Here is a 16,275-nt window from a genome sequence, read left to right as displayed (position 1 = left end):
ACATCACTAGTCCTGGTCTCTTCCTGCTTACTAACACCAAGCTCACTCCACTGAATTCATGCTCAGCTGAAGCAGTGTGGAGGACAGAGAGGCCACTGGACTCACAATAAGGGACCTGTTGGATTAAACCTCCATTGAATAGTTCAGCATTGCGTGGAGGAAGAAAACTCCCAATCTTTGTGCATGCAAATAAGAATTTCCTCCTTTTCCAGCAGCACTTTGTGGGCAGAATGGATGGCAGCCAAGAAAATTTAACCAGATTGAGAAATATAAAAAACCTTTCAGTGCACACTTGAAGCGAAAGCTCTCAAGCAATGTTTCCTGTATGCTCAACCACAGAAATATTGCACACACCAGAAGCTTTCTCCAGAAATGCTTACCCCTGACACAGCTGCCATAGTGGGCCCCATGTTGCACCTCATAGTCAGGTTCTTGCAGGTCCTGGTGACCTCTCCTTACATGCAGATCATTTATGTGTAGGTTCATTGTGAGTTAAATCCTGAGGCTCCAACTCCTCTGAGTTCCCGAGTGCTGGACTAAGAAGCGATTGGGGATCTCGGTGTGCAGCCTTCGGAAAAGCTGCCAATGCATGTGCTTTCCCCCTTCCTCAGTCCCACAGCATAGGAAACCTTCAGCGCAGCAGGTTTTTGGAGGTTTCTGCTCACCCTTTCTGTCATCTGCTCTTGTCTTTAAGACTCAAGGCTGCTTGATGGACTGTGAGTCTGGAAGGCGGGTTTGTGGGCACGGTCATACACAGAGTGTATGATGGGGGATGCTGTTTTCTCTCCCAGGGTGTTCACGCAATTTCTGCAGCTTTCCAAATACCTGATAGTCCAGAAGAGAAACCGAGCTCAAACCTCCTGAAAAGTAGTGTGCTTTCTAGCCAAAACGAAGCTGTTACAGCTTTAACATGGGCCACGAAACTTCCTTTGTACAGAAGGAATTCAAGACAGTGGAAAGTTTCAGGGATTTAATGTAGCTTGTGGGCCAGGATCTTGGATGATCACACAAGTCCATTGGACAGACTGCACACATGTGCATGTGGATGTGCCTGCAAGCACATACCATTGTGGTTTCTTTATTAGTTTTTTTTTTTCTCAATATTCCCATTAATATTTAATGTATTTATCTTGATTGCTGGTAATTACAGCAGTGAAACTGCTGACTCTGATGTCCCTCTGGGACATGACATTGGCTTGGGATAACCCAACATTTTTGTGTGGGCCTGCAAAAAATGTTCTGCCCACTACCCTCCAACCCCAAGAACATTCCTGGCTTCTCTAACATCCTGAAGCACAGCACTGATATAGAGCCTTTCGTGTAGATGAATAACCTGACACTTCCAAATACTGATTTTCCAGGACTTCTGGGCCACTAGATGCTATTTGAGTTCTACCTATTCCTATTAAGGACTTCAGCTATCTCAGTTCTATACCTACAGTGTCCCTCTGTTTCACAGATAATATTTTGGAAATAAACAAATTTGGCAAGACTAGCAAGCAGGGAATGACAGTCCAGACCAGGACAGACAAGCATAATGGTGGTGCCTGGTAGCTTTTCAGAAGAGAGTAAATGGGAAAGGAATAGTCCTGGTAGGGAGGGTGACCTGGGTGAACTCCAGGACGGGAACAACAGAGGGTGCTGCAGGTCACAGCTGAGCGGAGTTGACAGCTGGGGAAAGGGTGCCACATGTTAAGGTGCAGGGATCCAGTTGTGATCCTCGGGGGTGTTGAGCTGTGTTGCGATGGTGACCGAAATGATTGTGGGGGAGTGATGTGTCAGGAAAGACTGAGCTGCAGCTGGATAGTAGCAGATGCTAGCCAGCGGCGTTCATGTCTCCCTTTAAAATCAGGTCAAGCAGAGTCGGGCTTCTTGTCCTAAGCGAAAGGGCTGTGTTTAGGAAGTCGTGGCTTTCAAACAGCCAGCTTGTCTGCAGGAGCTGGGAGTGCTGTAGGGCAGAGGAGTGGATGCACTCAGAAAGACTCAGTGTGCACACAGGTACCCTCCAGCTTGATGCACAAAGCTGGATTTTGCCTTTTGAACATTTGCAAATTTTAATGTATCATGTGCATCAGTAGTGCCTCTAACTTGCCTTAATACCTTTTTATGAGAATAAAATTTGTTCTTATATGGTGCTTTTCATGCTTGAGGCAGTTCAAAGTGCTTCGCTACGCACAGTAATGAGTTAGATCTGGGGAGTGTAGTGATTGTGTAGGCAAATGCAGGGACTATTATGTACTCTGCAGTAATTCACAGAGCCGCCTATGCTAGAAACTGCTTTATTTATTGAAGGGAGGAATGTTGGCTGGGTCACAGTTGTCTTCTGGAAGATTTTAATGATCTTTAGCTTCCATATAGAAAGGCACCTCAGAGAAATTGGAGCCAAGAGACCTTGCTCAAGGAACAACACATGTAGCTGCTCAGCACCGAGGCAGCTATGTCTGCTGAGGTTAGGGGCCCAAGATCAGCTGCAGCCCTTGAGCCCGATTTACCTTTCTCAAGCATATTACACCTCTGTGAATCCTCTCAGCACCTTCAGGCTGACTCTGTTATTTGGTATCCTCTTTTACCTTACTTTTAGTTATAAAAGAAAAGGGGATTTTTTTGTGCAGGACCTTCTACCTGTAGGTCTTGAAGAGGGATTGCCGAGTTTAACAGTGACACTGTGAATCACCATGAAAGTATTGCTGTTCTCCACAGGAATAAACAGATATTTAAGGCTATATCAAAAGAGACATTTGAAGTGAAATTTGCACAGAATTTAGGCACCTTAGCCCAAAGTCACAATCCTGAAAAACCTGCTGTCAGGGTTTCCTGATGCAGGAGTTGCCTGTGCACTGCCGACTCTTCATTTTCAGTGTTGAACTTCTTCCTGTGCTTCCTGAAAGGCACACAGGAGTATGTCTTGCCAGACAGACCTTTCCTGCTGACCTGCTGGCCAGGCTGTGTCTGGGTTTTCTCCGTAGAATATTTGGGTCAAAACAAAATGGTATGGTGGAAGAAGGCAGTAGTTCCTTCTGCTGGCCTGCCCATCTGTGCTGGTAGAACCCCTGTGCAAGTCTGCAAAACACCATGTGCAGTCCAGTCCTCAAAGTAAATTAATGTCTTTTTTACTTTCCTGGAAAAGGCCAAATAACCCCTAGTACATTGCCCTAAGTTTTGTGGGTATATACTCATGGTTGGGGCACCCTTCCTAACTATTATGCAGGCCTTGATGGAAAATATACATCTTCAGAGGCTCTTACACACCGACCTGGCCTGTGCAACTTGACTCTTTTGGGCTGTTTAGTGTATTCAGCTTACTGAAGTGTTTGCCTTCATAGCAGAAGCTCTACCCTCTGGTGTCCCCTTTGCACACCATCGCAGTGGTAATTAGCAAAACAGTTAAAGAAAGAAGTTTCTTTGTCATTTCTGATGCTCCAGGAAGCATCCCATGTTCAAGGATAGCCTTCAAACTCCTCCTTAAGCTCCTATGAGGCCACTTACCCTGAGTCTCCTGGGAACAAAGAGAATTTGCATGACTTTTCAACATCTCCCCTTGCCCAGTGATTTGTGTGTTAACCCTGAATAACATTCATTACTTTCTGGAGTTCAGGGCACGGGAGGGTTTCAAACTGCACTGCAAACAGGGCAACCCCACTGACATGAATAGAGCTGGTCAATTTGGAGTGTAAACAGAGTCTGACTTATTATCGCATTCACTGCCCAGCGATCATAGCAGTAAGGTAGAAAGGTGTCACTTCAGGCTCCTCTGGAGTGGGACAGGAGTAAAACTACACCCAGCTAAGACTGTAAGTAAAGAATAATACTGTCTCTAATTGAAACCAGATGAAACATTCAAGTAGAGAGCCTACAAGTGCTTTTAAAAAAGTGGAAAGCAAATGCTTTTTGTATAAGCATAAATCTTTTATGCCTCACTAGGGTCATAGGCACTAGTGAGAGAGCAAGGAGAGAATTCAGCTCAGTCAGCATCAGCCTGTAAAGATAGATCTAAGTCCAATTTTGCACTTAATTCTGTTTATCTGAGGCTATTAATTAGCTCCTTCCAGTTTCCCTGTGAAGATCCCTCATTAGGTCTGCCAAACACTCTTGCAAATAAAGATCCATCATTGATTGCTTGGGCAGCTACATTGGGTAGACAGTTCACTACTCAAAGGTATCTTAACTTTGCATCCTTTTCTGCTGGGGCAGGAATAGTGGGGTGACTTCAATCTTATTGTAATCTGCTTGTACACATTGCTTTTCTAATTTCATGCCTAGGTATGGCATTTCCATTACAAAGGAGTTTTGTTGGTTGAGCTCTGCTGGTCTGGGTCTTTCAAAAGCTGATCAGTTTCTGGTTATGTGCTTCTACTCTTTTCCCTCAGGACAAAACATCATCTACACAGATTCTAGGCTATCAAAGCGCATGAAACAGTTCAAGTGCCAAACACAACCCAAACGGCAACCTGAGAAAATTATGTCTTCCATAGGAGCTGTTGAATATGCACAAACATATGGTCTGTTTTCCTAACGTGCCTGTCAGAACTCTGCTGATGCCTCCAGCAGAGAAAAATATTTGGCATAGGCCATTTCCCCCCCCCAACTTTACTCCTTGCAGGAAATAGGAAGTGTTATTTTCCTACATATTTATTTGTGCTTAACCATAATGACAAAGGGTTGCATTTTCTCCCCTTTCTAGGGTGACCCGTGAGCATCCACTTGCTGTCAGTTCTGCATTTCCTCTTATCTTTCACAGAGCTGTGAGCCTTTTCACCCTTCCTCTAGTGTCTGCTATATTCCATGTAAAAATTAGATACAGGAGATGAACTTTGAGATGAGTGCGCTCCATTCAGGGTTACTTAGCACCCCGTGCAGGCTTCCCTATTTTTCTTTTAAATCCTCATTCTCTTGTTCAGGTACCATGGTGAAGGTGTTCTTCTAAGGCGAACAAAGATTTTCAACACAAATATATATGCTGCTAATTTTTCGGACCATCTCTTTTGCTGTCTGTTTTTTCCCCATACATTTAACAGCACATTCCTTCGATCAGAGAGAAGATCCCCACTCTAAGTGCTGACTTAGAGCAGTTTCACTCACTGCCCAATTTCAAGAGTCCACTTGTAGCTTTTGTGGGGCAGTGTTAATTAAGTTCCTTTCAGAAGTTATCTTTCAGGCTGTGAGCAAACGCTCACTTTCTGCTGCAGTGTCACCCCAGCTGCCCAAGGCCCATGAAGTATTCCATGAAGTACAGGTTTTTTGCAGACTGCTTCTGAACGCTACAGATCTCAACCCTACTCCCTTCTGTTGTAGACTTCTGGATTATTGGATCTCCCTTCTCTCAGTCCACTTTAGTAGACACATGGTGGCTTTCCAGTGCTGTTTTAACAGATTGGTTCACTGACCTCAGATCCACAGTTTGAAAGGTTGTCTCCAAGGCAGCTACTGCAGTACAGCAGATCCAGTACTGGACTCATTAAAACACACACATTAAAAGCATTAGTAGCTGTAAACATCAAAAGCATGTTAGTAATACTATTTCTTGTCTTCCCCTATGCTGCCTTCTCCAAAAGTAGTAGTTCCTAGAATGACCTGGCAGTGTGAGAAGTAGTGGCATGCTGCAGATACTGTGACAACCCCAGGAGGACCAGACAAGTGCTACCTGGTATCTGATGAGTGGGCAGAGGTCCAAAGGAAGAAGCTGGACTACAATTTGAGAGGATGGTTTAGACAAAGCTAACAGATTGTGAAGCAAGCATCAGCCTGAAAGAGGGTTTTAGAGGTGGGCTGCAGCCATTTGGGGCTAGAAAAACATTACATTTTTGAGAAAGCTTTTTTCCCTCTGTCAAATATACCTTATTTGTTACCTGCCTCAGAGAGCTCACATCCGAAAAATGCCATTTCTTTTCTTCACAGGATGTAAATGTTCATTCCAGATAGTATAGACATAAACCTCAATTTCTCCTCAGCACTCACTGTAGGTTTTTGAACATGGCATGAGAGTTTTTTTGAGAAATGCATCCACTTCTGTACTTTCACAAATGAAGGGTACTTTTGGTAGCCTTAACCTCTTTCTCTACTAATTCCCCATTTTTAGCAATGCAAATTTGTTCCAACATCTAAATTCTCTCCAGTTTTTGGTAGTGATCCTTTTCAGCTGAATGCCTGTGGAAGTGTGAAGGCATCTTGCTTTTACAGAAAATGTCCATTGCCTGTATAGCATAAGAGGATTTTCCTTCCAGATTTCCCTGCTAGCATGTACCTCCCACTACACTGAAGGAGGATATGCCATTTCAACCTTTGGTCCTTCTAAGAGCATCCCCCCAAAAATGTGTTAGTGGAGGGGAAAGTAGGTGGAGGAACAGCCTGGGCAACACTTACAGTGTGGTGGGACCTGTTCACTAGGAGGTGGATTAGCACCTTCATCTCTTTTTTTGGGCCAGGTTGCTCAACGGGCAGTAATGTTCAAAAAAACCACTGATCTCTGTGGATATGAACTAGCAACCCTTAGTTTTCTGCAGTTCCCTCTGCTCCATTTAGTATCTCTGAATGTCTTTGTGTCTTACTTGGACACAAAGTCACATTGTGACCTCTTTGAAACTCATTTCATATTTCTTAGAATCAATAAACTTCAAATGTAGTAGCAGAAATACCAAGCAGTCATTAAGTCCAGTCAAGTTACGTTAGAAGTAAAATTGGTGTGTTGTAAGGGCAACATTTTCTTAAGGAACTGCTATTCAGGCATATTTGTTGTTTCAATTAGTCTGATTTAGTGGCTCAGTCAGGGGGCTGCAGCCTGTCGCACTCAGACTGTAATTTGATTTCTAAAGCTGCCATTCAGGTACTGAGGAAATAAAAATATGCGGTAAACCACATTGTGACAGCAGATGTATAGATCCTGATGTGCTTAATGTGCAGCGTACCTGTCAGGAAGATACAAGGGTTCACAGCATGATCGCCCCCATTTCATATCCCATCCGAGTTGCATGTTTTGCTCTCGTGGCTTTGATCGCCAGTCCCCTGGGAGGAGCACCGAGAGGTGGCAGAATGGTGGTGCTTTTCCAGAACTGTTGCCCTGAAGGGATGCTTAAACAAAAAAAGAAAATAAAATTCATGTGTCTGAAAAAGTGCCAGATTGACAGCTTTAGCGAGTAAAACACTTTACCTATTTGAAGGCTACCCACGTTTTATCTGGTAGAGCTGTCAGCATAGTGCCATTCCTCAGAACAAAATGTATTCTTTTCTTTTTAAACTGTCCTTGTATCTCCAAATTGCTCAGTCCTGCACCTGACAAAGATTCAGACAGCACTAATGGGAGTAAGAAGTTGGACTGCTGAAAACTAGGAAGGAATCTTGGCAAATTTGCCCTGGTTTTGGAGGTGCTTAAAATTTGCAGGAGGCTACAAATGATTTAAAGATCAATTTTGTGCAGAATGCTTCAAGGAATAGTTCTGCTTTCAAACTAGGAAGTGCTGGGAACAGAAGCTTGTTTCTTTCCTTCGCAAATCAGGACTGTATCCCTAATGTTGCCCTCTGGAAAGAGACCTCCATGCTCTCCTCTGAGAGAACTACGTAACCAAGGTCTTGTCCGGGCTTTTGCAGCATGACCTCCTGCCTTTTTTGGCAGGAAGGTGCCTTGAGAAGCACCATGATCATGGTGCAGAGATCATGTGTCAGGAGATCACTGGCAAAAGACAAGCCCTCCAGGACTCTAGGCATCCTTCAGTGGCACCTTAGGCACTGGTAATTGTGTCTAAACCAAGGTCTTGGATCTGTTACTTTATGGCATTGTTATCAAGATGTTTACCTTATTGGATAGAGCCAAGTTAGGTCTGTGCACTTTTATGCATAGATAAATTTACGTCTAAAACTGCACAGTAAGGTCTTCAAACCGTCTGATACATGAACCTGAAGATCTGTTCTGAAAGGTTGAATTTTACAACTGTTTGAGCTTGTTCCTTTTTCAGATGACATAGTAAAAATGAAGAAGTCCAATATCTCTTCCATGAAAAATCCCTTACATTCGTAGGAAATTCCTTCACAGCATTTGCGATGAGGTTTTGAGGGGGATTCCAGCAGGAGGAAGCAGACCCAAAACTCTAACTTTAAAGGGCTTCCTGAGAGTGTATAAACAAGATAGTTGCTCATTACAGCCAACGGGACTCCATCCATATCCTGACCTATTGTCCAATGTCAGTATTCTTTCCCATTTCTGCAGATCATCGTCCCTGTCTTCACTACATCACTAGTAATGACAGGTGCCGCTGTTTTTAAACTGTTAAATCAGTGGACTGAGGTAATTTTCTTCATATTTGCTATTCCATCACAAGATTCTAGAACTTTGCTGGGCCTCCAGTTTCTGCCATTTAAAACAGGGCGATACTTCAGCCACTATTTTCAAACAGGGAATCATTATGTGTCTATATTCAGGTTTAAACACCTCAAGTAGCAGTCTGAGATACAAGCCAGCCATGACTGACTGCCAGCAGCACAGGGCACTTCTGGGAGTTGCAGGTGTTGACATAGCAGTCAAATCTGTTTAGTCTCAAGTTTTATGCATGGGACTTGCTCGTCTAATTCTGGCTGATCCCTTTGTATCTCGTCCAAGTAACATGACTTTTTCCTTCCACTTCCAAGACTGCACAAATGCAGCTGATCAGTCCCCCTGACCAGTGGATGGGTCTCAGAGCTGGAGGGAGACAGCAGTGTTGTGTAGCCACCATGAACTGTGTCTTAGCCTCTTCTGTCACGTGAGTGCAGGGTGTATGGGCTGTGTGTGGGGAGTGACAGTCATGTGCCAGGAAAGAGGGGAATGAAGGATTCTGGCCGTACGACCCAACACATCCACTGTATCTATCAGGTAACCAAAAAAAAAAAAGACTGGGCAATGCTGCTCTTAGTAACTTTCTGCACTGGGCAGAGGTGAGGCTGAATGAATACCTGTAAAGTGTGCTTAGATCACCAGGAGCAATGGACTGTGTATTTTCCAGGCATCCTCTGTTGCTGGTCTAAGATTGTTTCTTTGCTTTCCCAAGCCCAGAGGCAAATGACTGTTTCTATGTGCTAAGTATCAGTTCTCTTTCTTTTGTTTTTAGCCTTTCTCCTCTCCACTTTTTTCCTTTCTGTTTTGAGTTGCTCTCAGACTGCTGCAGTCTCACTTCCCTGCCTGTGCTGGCACAGACACCAGGAGAAAACGGGATAGTGTTTACATTGCATTGAAGCACTAGGACTTGGGAGAGGTGAGATGTGGACCTGCCGCACCATCTCTGGTGGCTCACTACACCTTCCCGTGGTTCTGCTTTCCTTCTAACTTCCTGCCAGGCTGACCTGCTAGACTATTGCTTGAAGTCTTGCTTCAGTTGTGTGATCCAACAGTGTCTTAATACAATACAACCCAACCTCAGGCAAGACCTTTAGGCACTCCCATTATATGAATGAGAACAAGATTGTTGGTGTCAGTAATTAACATTCTTGTGGGGTTCTTGGAAATGCTTTGGGATAAATATGTCCTGGAATCCTCGTCTGGCTTATATGGTTTTTAGACTGAAGGGAAGGCTGATCCTGTTCACACGAGCGGGCATGGACCATCTGCCTCTTCTCCTACTGGGTGTGCAAAAAGGCTTTCAGTCCAAAGAGGAGTTCCAGTACCTCAGTGAGAAGTGGGATGCTGGAAGTGTGAGGGCATTGCCAGTGAGGAACAGGAATGGAGACTCAATTTTTAGTGTGTTTTCAGTAACTGTCTCACCTGAGAACAAAGACTATGGACAACCACAAAAACAGAGACAAAAATACCAAACTAAGTGTCACTGATTGATAACGCTGTGAGTGCCTGTGGCACAGAGTCATCCCATGACAGGCTTCCAGAGATGAAATCTCACTCTGGTTAAATGAATGGCAAAAATCCCATTGACTGCAATAACACCAGGCTTTCCCCTTGGGGATTACCTGGATTCCTCTCCTCCTGAATGCCCAGACAGCCACATCCAGCATCATTATGCACATTCTGATAAGAAATAAATTATTCTTTTTTTTTTAAAGTGTGGATTGGATTTGGTAAACCCTGCATTTTGGATTCTAGGTTCTCTCTACCTACCTATGAAATCCCTGAATAAACAAACATTGGATTAGACTTCAACAGCTCCCTCCACTCAGCAACTGAGGCTGTTAAAAGCATTTCACACCAACTGGTCCGCTTGTATTTCAGACTCTGTTGAACACTGGCTCAAGCAAAGGAGCTCCATCTTCCTCTCAGACTTCCCAGGGAGCTAACCTTAATTATTGGAAGGTCTGCCTCCATTTATGACCCTCCCCAACTCCAGTGAGGAGTTGGAATTGTTTAGCTGTTGACATCAGGAATGACATAAATATATGCTGGGGTTAGAGGGTGTCTGGCAAATGGCCCACTAACCTAGAATTTGCTCTGCAAAGTCAGGAGGATGACTTTTAACCTCAGAGCAGTTTGCAAAACCACATCTGTGACCAATAAATATGAAGGGAAAAAAAATATCTAGTTTCTACTGAATGATGAAAGACAGTGTACCTCGCTGGGCACTATGGTGCTAGGCTCAGTATGGAGAGCTCTGCAGGAATATCAGACAGGTCATCATTGCCAGAAGTCGTCTATGGGTACAGCTGATGCCTCACACAAGGGAGGCAGCACAGCAGATTAAACTGCAAGTGAGTATCTCATAGCTGTAAGTCTTAAACTTAATAAGCCAGGTCTTTATTTGTGCTGCAGCCTTCTTATCCCCAAATTGCCTTAACCAGCTGCTAAAGGATGCCCAGTAACAGAAAAATCTCTGGATAATAATAGATTGGCATAACAGTTCAGTGTCACCTCACATCCTGCTAAGCAATAGAGAAATCTTGCTCAGAAAAATGGACACAACCAGCGTGCCACTGAACAGGCGAATCCTAATTTCATCACCCTTCTTGTGGGCAACAGATAACCCAGTGCAATTTACAGCAGCTCTGAAGCACCTCCAAATCTCAGCAGGAGTCAGAAAGGCTCAGTGCTAGCCTCAGGCCTGACGGGTTGCAGAAGATCGGTGAAGTTGTTGTTCCATAACCTTGCAGCTGCACCAGAAAGCAGTAGGCCGGACTGAAATATGAAGGACCTTAAGCAAACAACAACATTTTAATCACTGAAATTAAGGCCCTCCTCTGGATCCCTCTCTGAAGAATCCTGTCTGTCTTTGATGATCATACACAGGCTCCCAAAGGTGGTAAATCTTGAATTTAAAATTGTACAATGTCAATGTGTGAATGACGGCATTAAATCCTGACTGTAAGGCTGAGAGATCTCCAAGAGGACAAAAACACCTTTTCTGCTCAACCGTGTAACAGCAGCTGAGGTAGACGAGGTAAATATATTGTCTCCAACTCTTAAAGGTTGAGGGAATCATTTATATACACATACTACAAGTTTGCAGCCTAAAGGTGGTTTTTCTTTTTTAAGAGTTTAAAAGTTTAGAAATGCCAACGTTAAGGTGCCCTGTGCAACTGTAATTTGTCCCTTTTGTGCACTTACATTACGATACACTATTTAATTGTAATTAGATCACACGCTGTTCTTTCGACAGGTTCCCAGCCTGACTCATTGTACAGAATAGACTGCACTCACTAAGTAATAATTTTATTTTCTCCTTGCTGTTCACTATGTGGCCCATGCTGTATTTACTGCACACTATTCAAATATTGTTCTGAAGACAGATTTATTCATTTCCTCCTGGGCTTTTCCATGGTACTCATCACTATGGAATCCAAGTGCTTCACAAACTCTAATTCATTTTCTCAGTGCTGTTGTGAGAGCTGATATTACCCCTATTTTACAGGTGAGGAACTTAGGCATACAGAAAGAACAGTAAAAAATATCTTTTAATTTTAGGTGTCCAATTAAAAATACTCATGCCTAATTTTGTCATAAAATATAACATGGCAAAACATCTAATTTAGTCAAAGGTTGAATAAATTCTCATTTACTGCAGATATATCTGCAAGTGCTCTTCAATTCTGCAAATCAGACTTCAAAATGTCAGATCAGGCACGTAGGAAGTGAGGACCGCACAATTAGCGCGTGGCTGTGAAGGCTCTGCTTTAAGCGTTGTGCTTTGCATCCCGGCGGAGTCCTGAGGCTGAAGCCCTTTCCTGGAGCAGCAGGCACCCACCTTAGCCACAGTGCCATGCTTGCTTTCCCCATAGCTCCACACCCAGCCTCAGAGTCCCAAGTTTTCCTTCCTTGCCCTGCTCCTGCTCTCCTGTCCGATTCCTTTTGCCCAGCAAATTTTCCTTTAGCCCTTAGCCAGCTAACGTACTGGTCTTGTACTGGCCTTGACAGCCCTGGCCCTCGGGATTGCATGTCCTTCTGGCAATTTTCTCCCATTCCAGCCTGTTTTTAAGTCTTCTCCCAACAGGCTGTCTTCCAGACTCTTGCTTATGAGCTTCACTTTATCTTTCCCTCCAAGCAGACCCAGTTTCCCCTTCCAACTCCCAGTTCCTTTTCACCACCCCGGAGAACCTGTCTTTCTCCAGACCCTTTGTGCCTGCCAGCTTACTCGTCCAGATCCAGTTCTCGTCCCCATCATGTGTTATTCAAGGAGCTTCCTGCTCTGCGTTTCCCCGAGAGGACTGGAAGGACAGGTTTCCCGCTCACCCTTCCAACCTTCAGACTTGGCATGGTCCAGAGCAGCTGGGAACTGGAACTGCAGGTCCAGCTCCAACTCCTACAGCCTTGGGCTGTGACGTGCTGGGTGAGCACGGAACTGCCGGAGAACTGCACTGCAAAGGGCTGGTGAGACCCCGCTGTGGGCAAATGGGATTTTGAGTAGGGTTATTCATGGTGGGTTTTGAGGGAACACTTCTGACAAAGCAACTGTTCTTGTTTTCAGACTCGAAGGTCCCTGACAGAAGGAACAAAAGAAGAAAGAACCTGAGGTATGAACTTCAGATGCTTAAATTGCAGCACAGTGGTTAGCCTGGCACTACTAAAACTGGCTGAAGGTAGGATGTGATGATGGGAATTGCTCAGCAGCTTTAATAGGAGTTATACTACCAGTCCCGCCTTTTAGTCAGCGCTTGCATTTTCAGTATAAATTACAGTTCGGTCTGGTAATCTTTTTGGCGTATCAGATATCAGTGTAACTCAGCAACCATAACATGGAGAAACCCAAACATCCTTCTGAGGAGGTAATTACATCATTGTGAAAATGCCCCAGGATATTTTTAGTGGAGGACAAAACCCCTCTTTCGTGACAGAAACACCAAACAAAATTATAAAATAATGAAGCAAGTTTCACAAGGAGAAATGCTTCAGACACCTGTGTTAGCTGATACTTTCTAGTCTTGTCAACATTTAATTAGTCATGCACATCTCTGCATCCATATGTACAGCAAAGCACACACTTTTGGTACGTTGCAAAATGTGTCAATGTCTGCTTCGCCCAAAAGCCTCTAAATAGACAAATCTGTAAGTGCTGCTAGATTGGGACAATTACACGGGAATATAGAGGTGCCTGCATCAAGAGGGACACCCTCGCTGCATGCACAGAGGTTATCAAGGTAAACTTTCCCAAAATTAGTCCTCAGTTCCCTAGCAGGAGCATCACTACCGGTGCAAAAGCCTGTTCCTTTCTGGAACGAACAATTTTAAACTAGTTTTAAAACATTTTGCAACGCAAACACACATTTTGGGGGGATGTTTCACTTCTTGCAGTGCCCCAGGGGTACGGTTATCTCATGGTTACCACTTCTTGAGCCCTGGTACTGCATAATTTATGTACTGAAAGAGACGATTCAATTAGTCAATAATAAAACTAGCAAGGATAGCGTGCGCATTGTAAAAATATAATTTAGTGGGCAACAAGCTGAGATGGAAAAAAAATGTAAGGGCACACTTCATATGATTAATGACGGAGGAATGTATATTTATAGCTCTTGTGTCCTTTGTAAGGATACGGGATCCAACAATAGGACTAAAACTGGCTGGCAATGATGCAGCATTCAAATGATTTGGATTTGAATGGCAAATGCCGTATAAAACTACCCCCAGGAGGATGGAAATACATTTCACTTGCCTTTTCAAAGTATGTTTGGTCTTCCCTTCACATTTATTTATCCTTTGGTTTATTGAGAAACACGCTTATTACGAAAGTCGACGTCCCAAATTGAGCAGGAGAGATTCCCCACCCTTCCCCCAAGAAAACAAGTTTCTGCAAGTTGTTTTTACAAGACTAAGTGAGAGATTTTTTCTCTTGGTAGCTCTGGAGGCAGCGTTGTCGCATCTCCGCGCCAGTTCCCAGCAACACACAGCGCAATGACTCCTTGCATCGCAGTTACTCCTCCATCTCGCCAGATTTGCAAGGATAAACCAGACTGGCGGTTTGTAATGTTTTTGTACATCTTCGTGCACGCAGCATGTGCAGCTTTTGCAGCCACACGGGCCTTCGGGTGAGAGGAGCAAACAAAAGTTTATTTCACTGAAAGGCAGGAACTTCATGGCTTCACTCACATCGCGAACCTTCCTCAACACGAGTATCAGGAACGATGTGCTGCTGCGACCTGCCACAACGCGGGGTTTGGCTCAGTGTCTGGCGCTCTAACCCCTCCGGGCCATGGTGCCGCCTCCTCGCCCCCCGAGGGGCTCCCTTCAGGGTCTGAGGGGACAGGGGCTCCTGCCTGAAGAAGGGGCAGCTCCCGCCTGCGGGGACGAGGGACCCTGCCTGAGGGGAGGGCGGCTTCCGCCTGAGGAAAGGACAGCTCCCACCTGAGAGGAAGAGAGCTCCCGCCTGATGTGACGGGGCCTCCTGCCTGAGGGGAGGGCAGCTCAGCCCGCGGGGACTGGCGCTCCCGCCCGAGAGAACGGCGGCTCAGACCCGCCCCAACACTCCCGCCTCGTGCCACCCTTCCCCGCGGGCGGGGGCGCCGCGCGGGCTGTCGCGCAGGCCCAGTGGCGGCGGCCGGGCGCGCGCACACCTGGCGCAGGGGTCGGCGGCGAGAGGGAGCGCGTGCGCCGCCGTCTCGCCGGCGGCAGCGGCGGCGGCGGCGGCGGCGGCGAGCGGGCGGAGCGGGTGGACCCACGCGCATGCGTACGCGGGGGGAGGGGGTGTCGGGGGGGCGGTCCGAGCCGGGGGCGGGCGGGAGCTGAGGGGGAGGAGCGTAGTGGCGCGCGCCCCTCTGGCTCCGTGCGAGGGAGCGGCGGAGCCCGTCGCTGGGACTGGCCCGCCATGGAGTGAGCACGGCCGCTGCCGCCCGCCCTCCTCGCTGGCAGCTCTGCGGGGCGGCTGCGCCAACCCCGCCGCCTGGCTGAGGGCCGCCTCCTCGGGGTGCCGCAGGGGCGCAGCCCGGCGGTGGAGGACTGGGGAGTGGGCTTCGGCCAGCCGGCAGGCAGGCAGGAGCAGCCCCCCGGGGGAGGGGCTGGTGCTGGGTGCCCGGCTGCCGGGCTCGGGGAGCGGAGAGATGGCGGCGGGGAGAGGCCGGCGGCTGCTCGGCTCCCTCTGGATCGTCCTTCTGCTCGGGCAGCCGGGCCCGGCCGGCGCCGCCGCTCGGAGCAGCTCCCAGAGCCTCCTCACAGGTAAGGAGCTGGGCGAGACCCTGTTGGGGGCGGTGGGGTACGGCGGGCCCGGGGGCGCGAGGGGGCGGCTGAGGGGACGCGTTGCCGCCGGGGTCTGCGGGAACCGGCGGTACCGCCTCGGAGAGAGGCGGTCGGCGGCCGCGGCTGCGCGCTCGGTGGCTCCCGGTGCGGCGGAGCTGAGCTGAGGCGAGCTCCCCTCGTACGAGCGGGATGGTGCTGGCGGCGGTGCGCGCACCAGCAGAGGCCACTGCGCGCCTCCCCAGGCGGGCGGACGTCCCTGCCGGGGCGGGAGCGGGGGCAGCGAGGGACACCTGAATCGCCCTCCTGCAGCGAACCACCTGCGCTCGGTGCTTGGCCCGCCGTCTGCGGGCGGGAGCTCGCCGGGGAGGGGCGGGAGAACGAACGGGCTCTCGCTGAGCTGGGAGACGCGACGAGCGTTACTGCAAGCGGTAGGGACTCGTTCCCGGAGCGGGGATGACAGACAACCTGTGGAGGGAGGGGAACTTGCCTGAAAACTGCCGCAGTAGCCCAGAAATGAGCGATCTGGCGGCATTTCTGTCGCTGTAGTTCTCACCTTTATTGTTACCTTTAATGATCCATTATTGGCTCTTGCTTCTTTATAGGCTACGAAAAACGTAATCTCATCCAGATGAAGCGTGGTGTGCGTACGAGAAGGCTTTCTAAAAAGGCCCTTGCAAAAGACCCTTAATACCGTAGAAGGCTCCCTA

The 16,275-nt window shown here is 47.1% G+C and overlaps 1 protein-coding gene and 1 long non-coding RNA gene across 2 annotated transcripts in view; both read left to right on the top strand.

Moving 5' to 3' along the window:
- The first annotated feature begins 6,647 nt into the window (after positions 1–6,647).
- On the top strand, positions 6,648–14,355 carry LOC135314313 (uncharacterized). The gene is made up of 3 exons (XR_010373812.1): positions 6,648–12,769; positions 12,867–12,912; positions 14,236–14,355. It is a non-coding gene; the product is annotated as an uncharacterized LOC135314313 (long non-coding RNA).
- A 989-nt stretch (positions 14,356–15,344) lies between these two features.
- The window catches only part of NEO1 (neogenin 1), a 209,046-nt gene continuing 208,115 nt past the window's right edge, over positions 15,345–16,275 (top strand). Inside the window, exon 1 of the mRNA XM_064455827.1 lies at positions 15,345–15,547. Coding sequence (XP_064311897.1) covers positions 15,433–15,547 — 115 coding nt within the window. The 5' untranslated portion in view covers positions 15,345–15,432. The remainder of the gene's footprint in view (positions 15,548–16,275) is intronic.

Source organism: Phalacrocorax carbo, chromosome 7 (genome assembly GCF_963921805.1).
Source record: "Phalacrocorax carbo chromosome 7, bPhaCar2.1, whole genome shotgun sequence".
Lineage (NCBI taxonomy): Eukaryota > Metazoa > Chordata > Aves > Suliformes > Phalacrocoracidae > Phalacrocorax > Phalacrocorax carbo.
The sequence above is the reverse complement of the archived record's forward strand: the minus strand, read 5'-3'. Positions and strand labels throughout refer to the sequence as shown.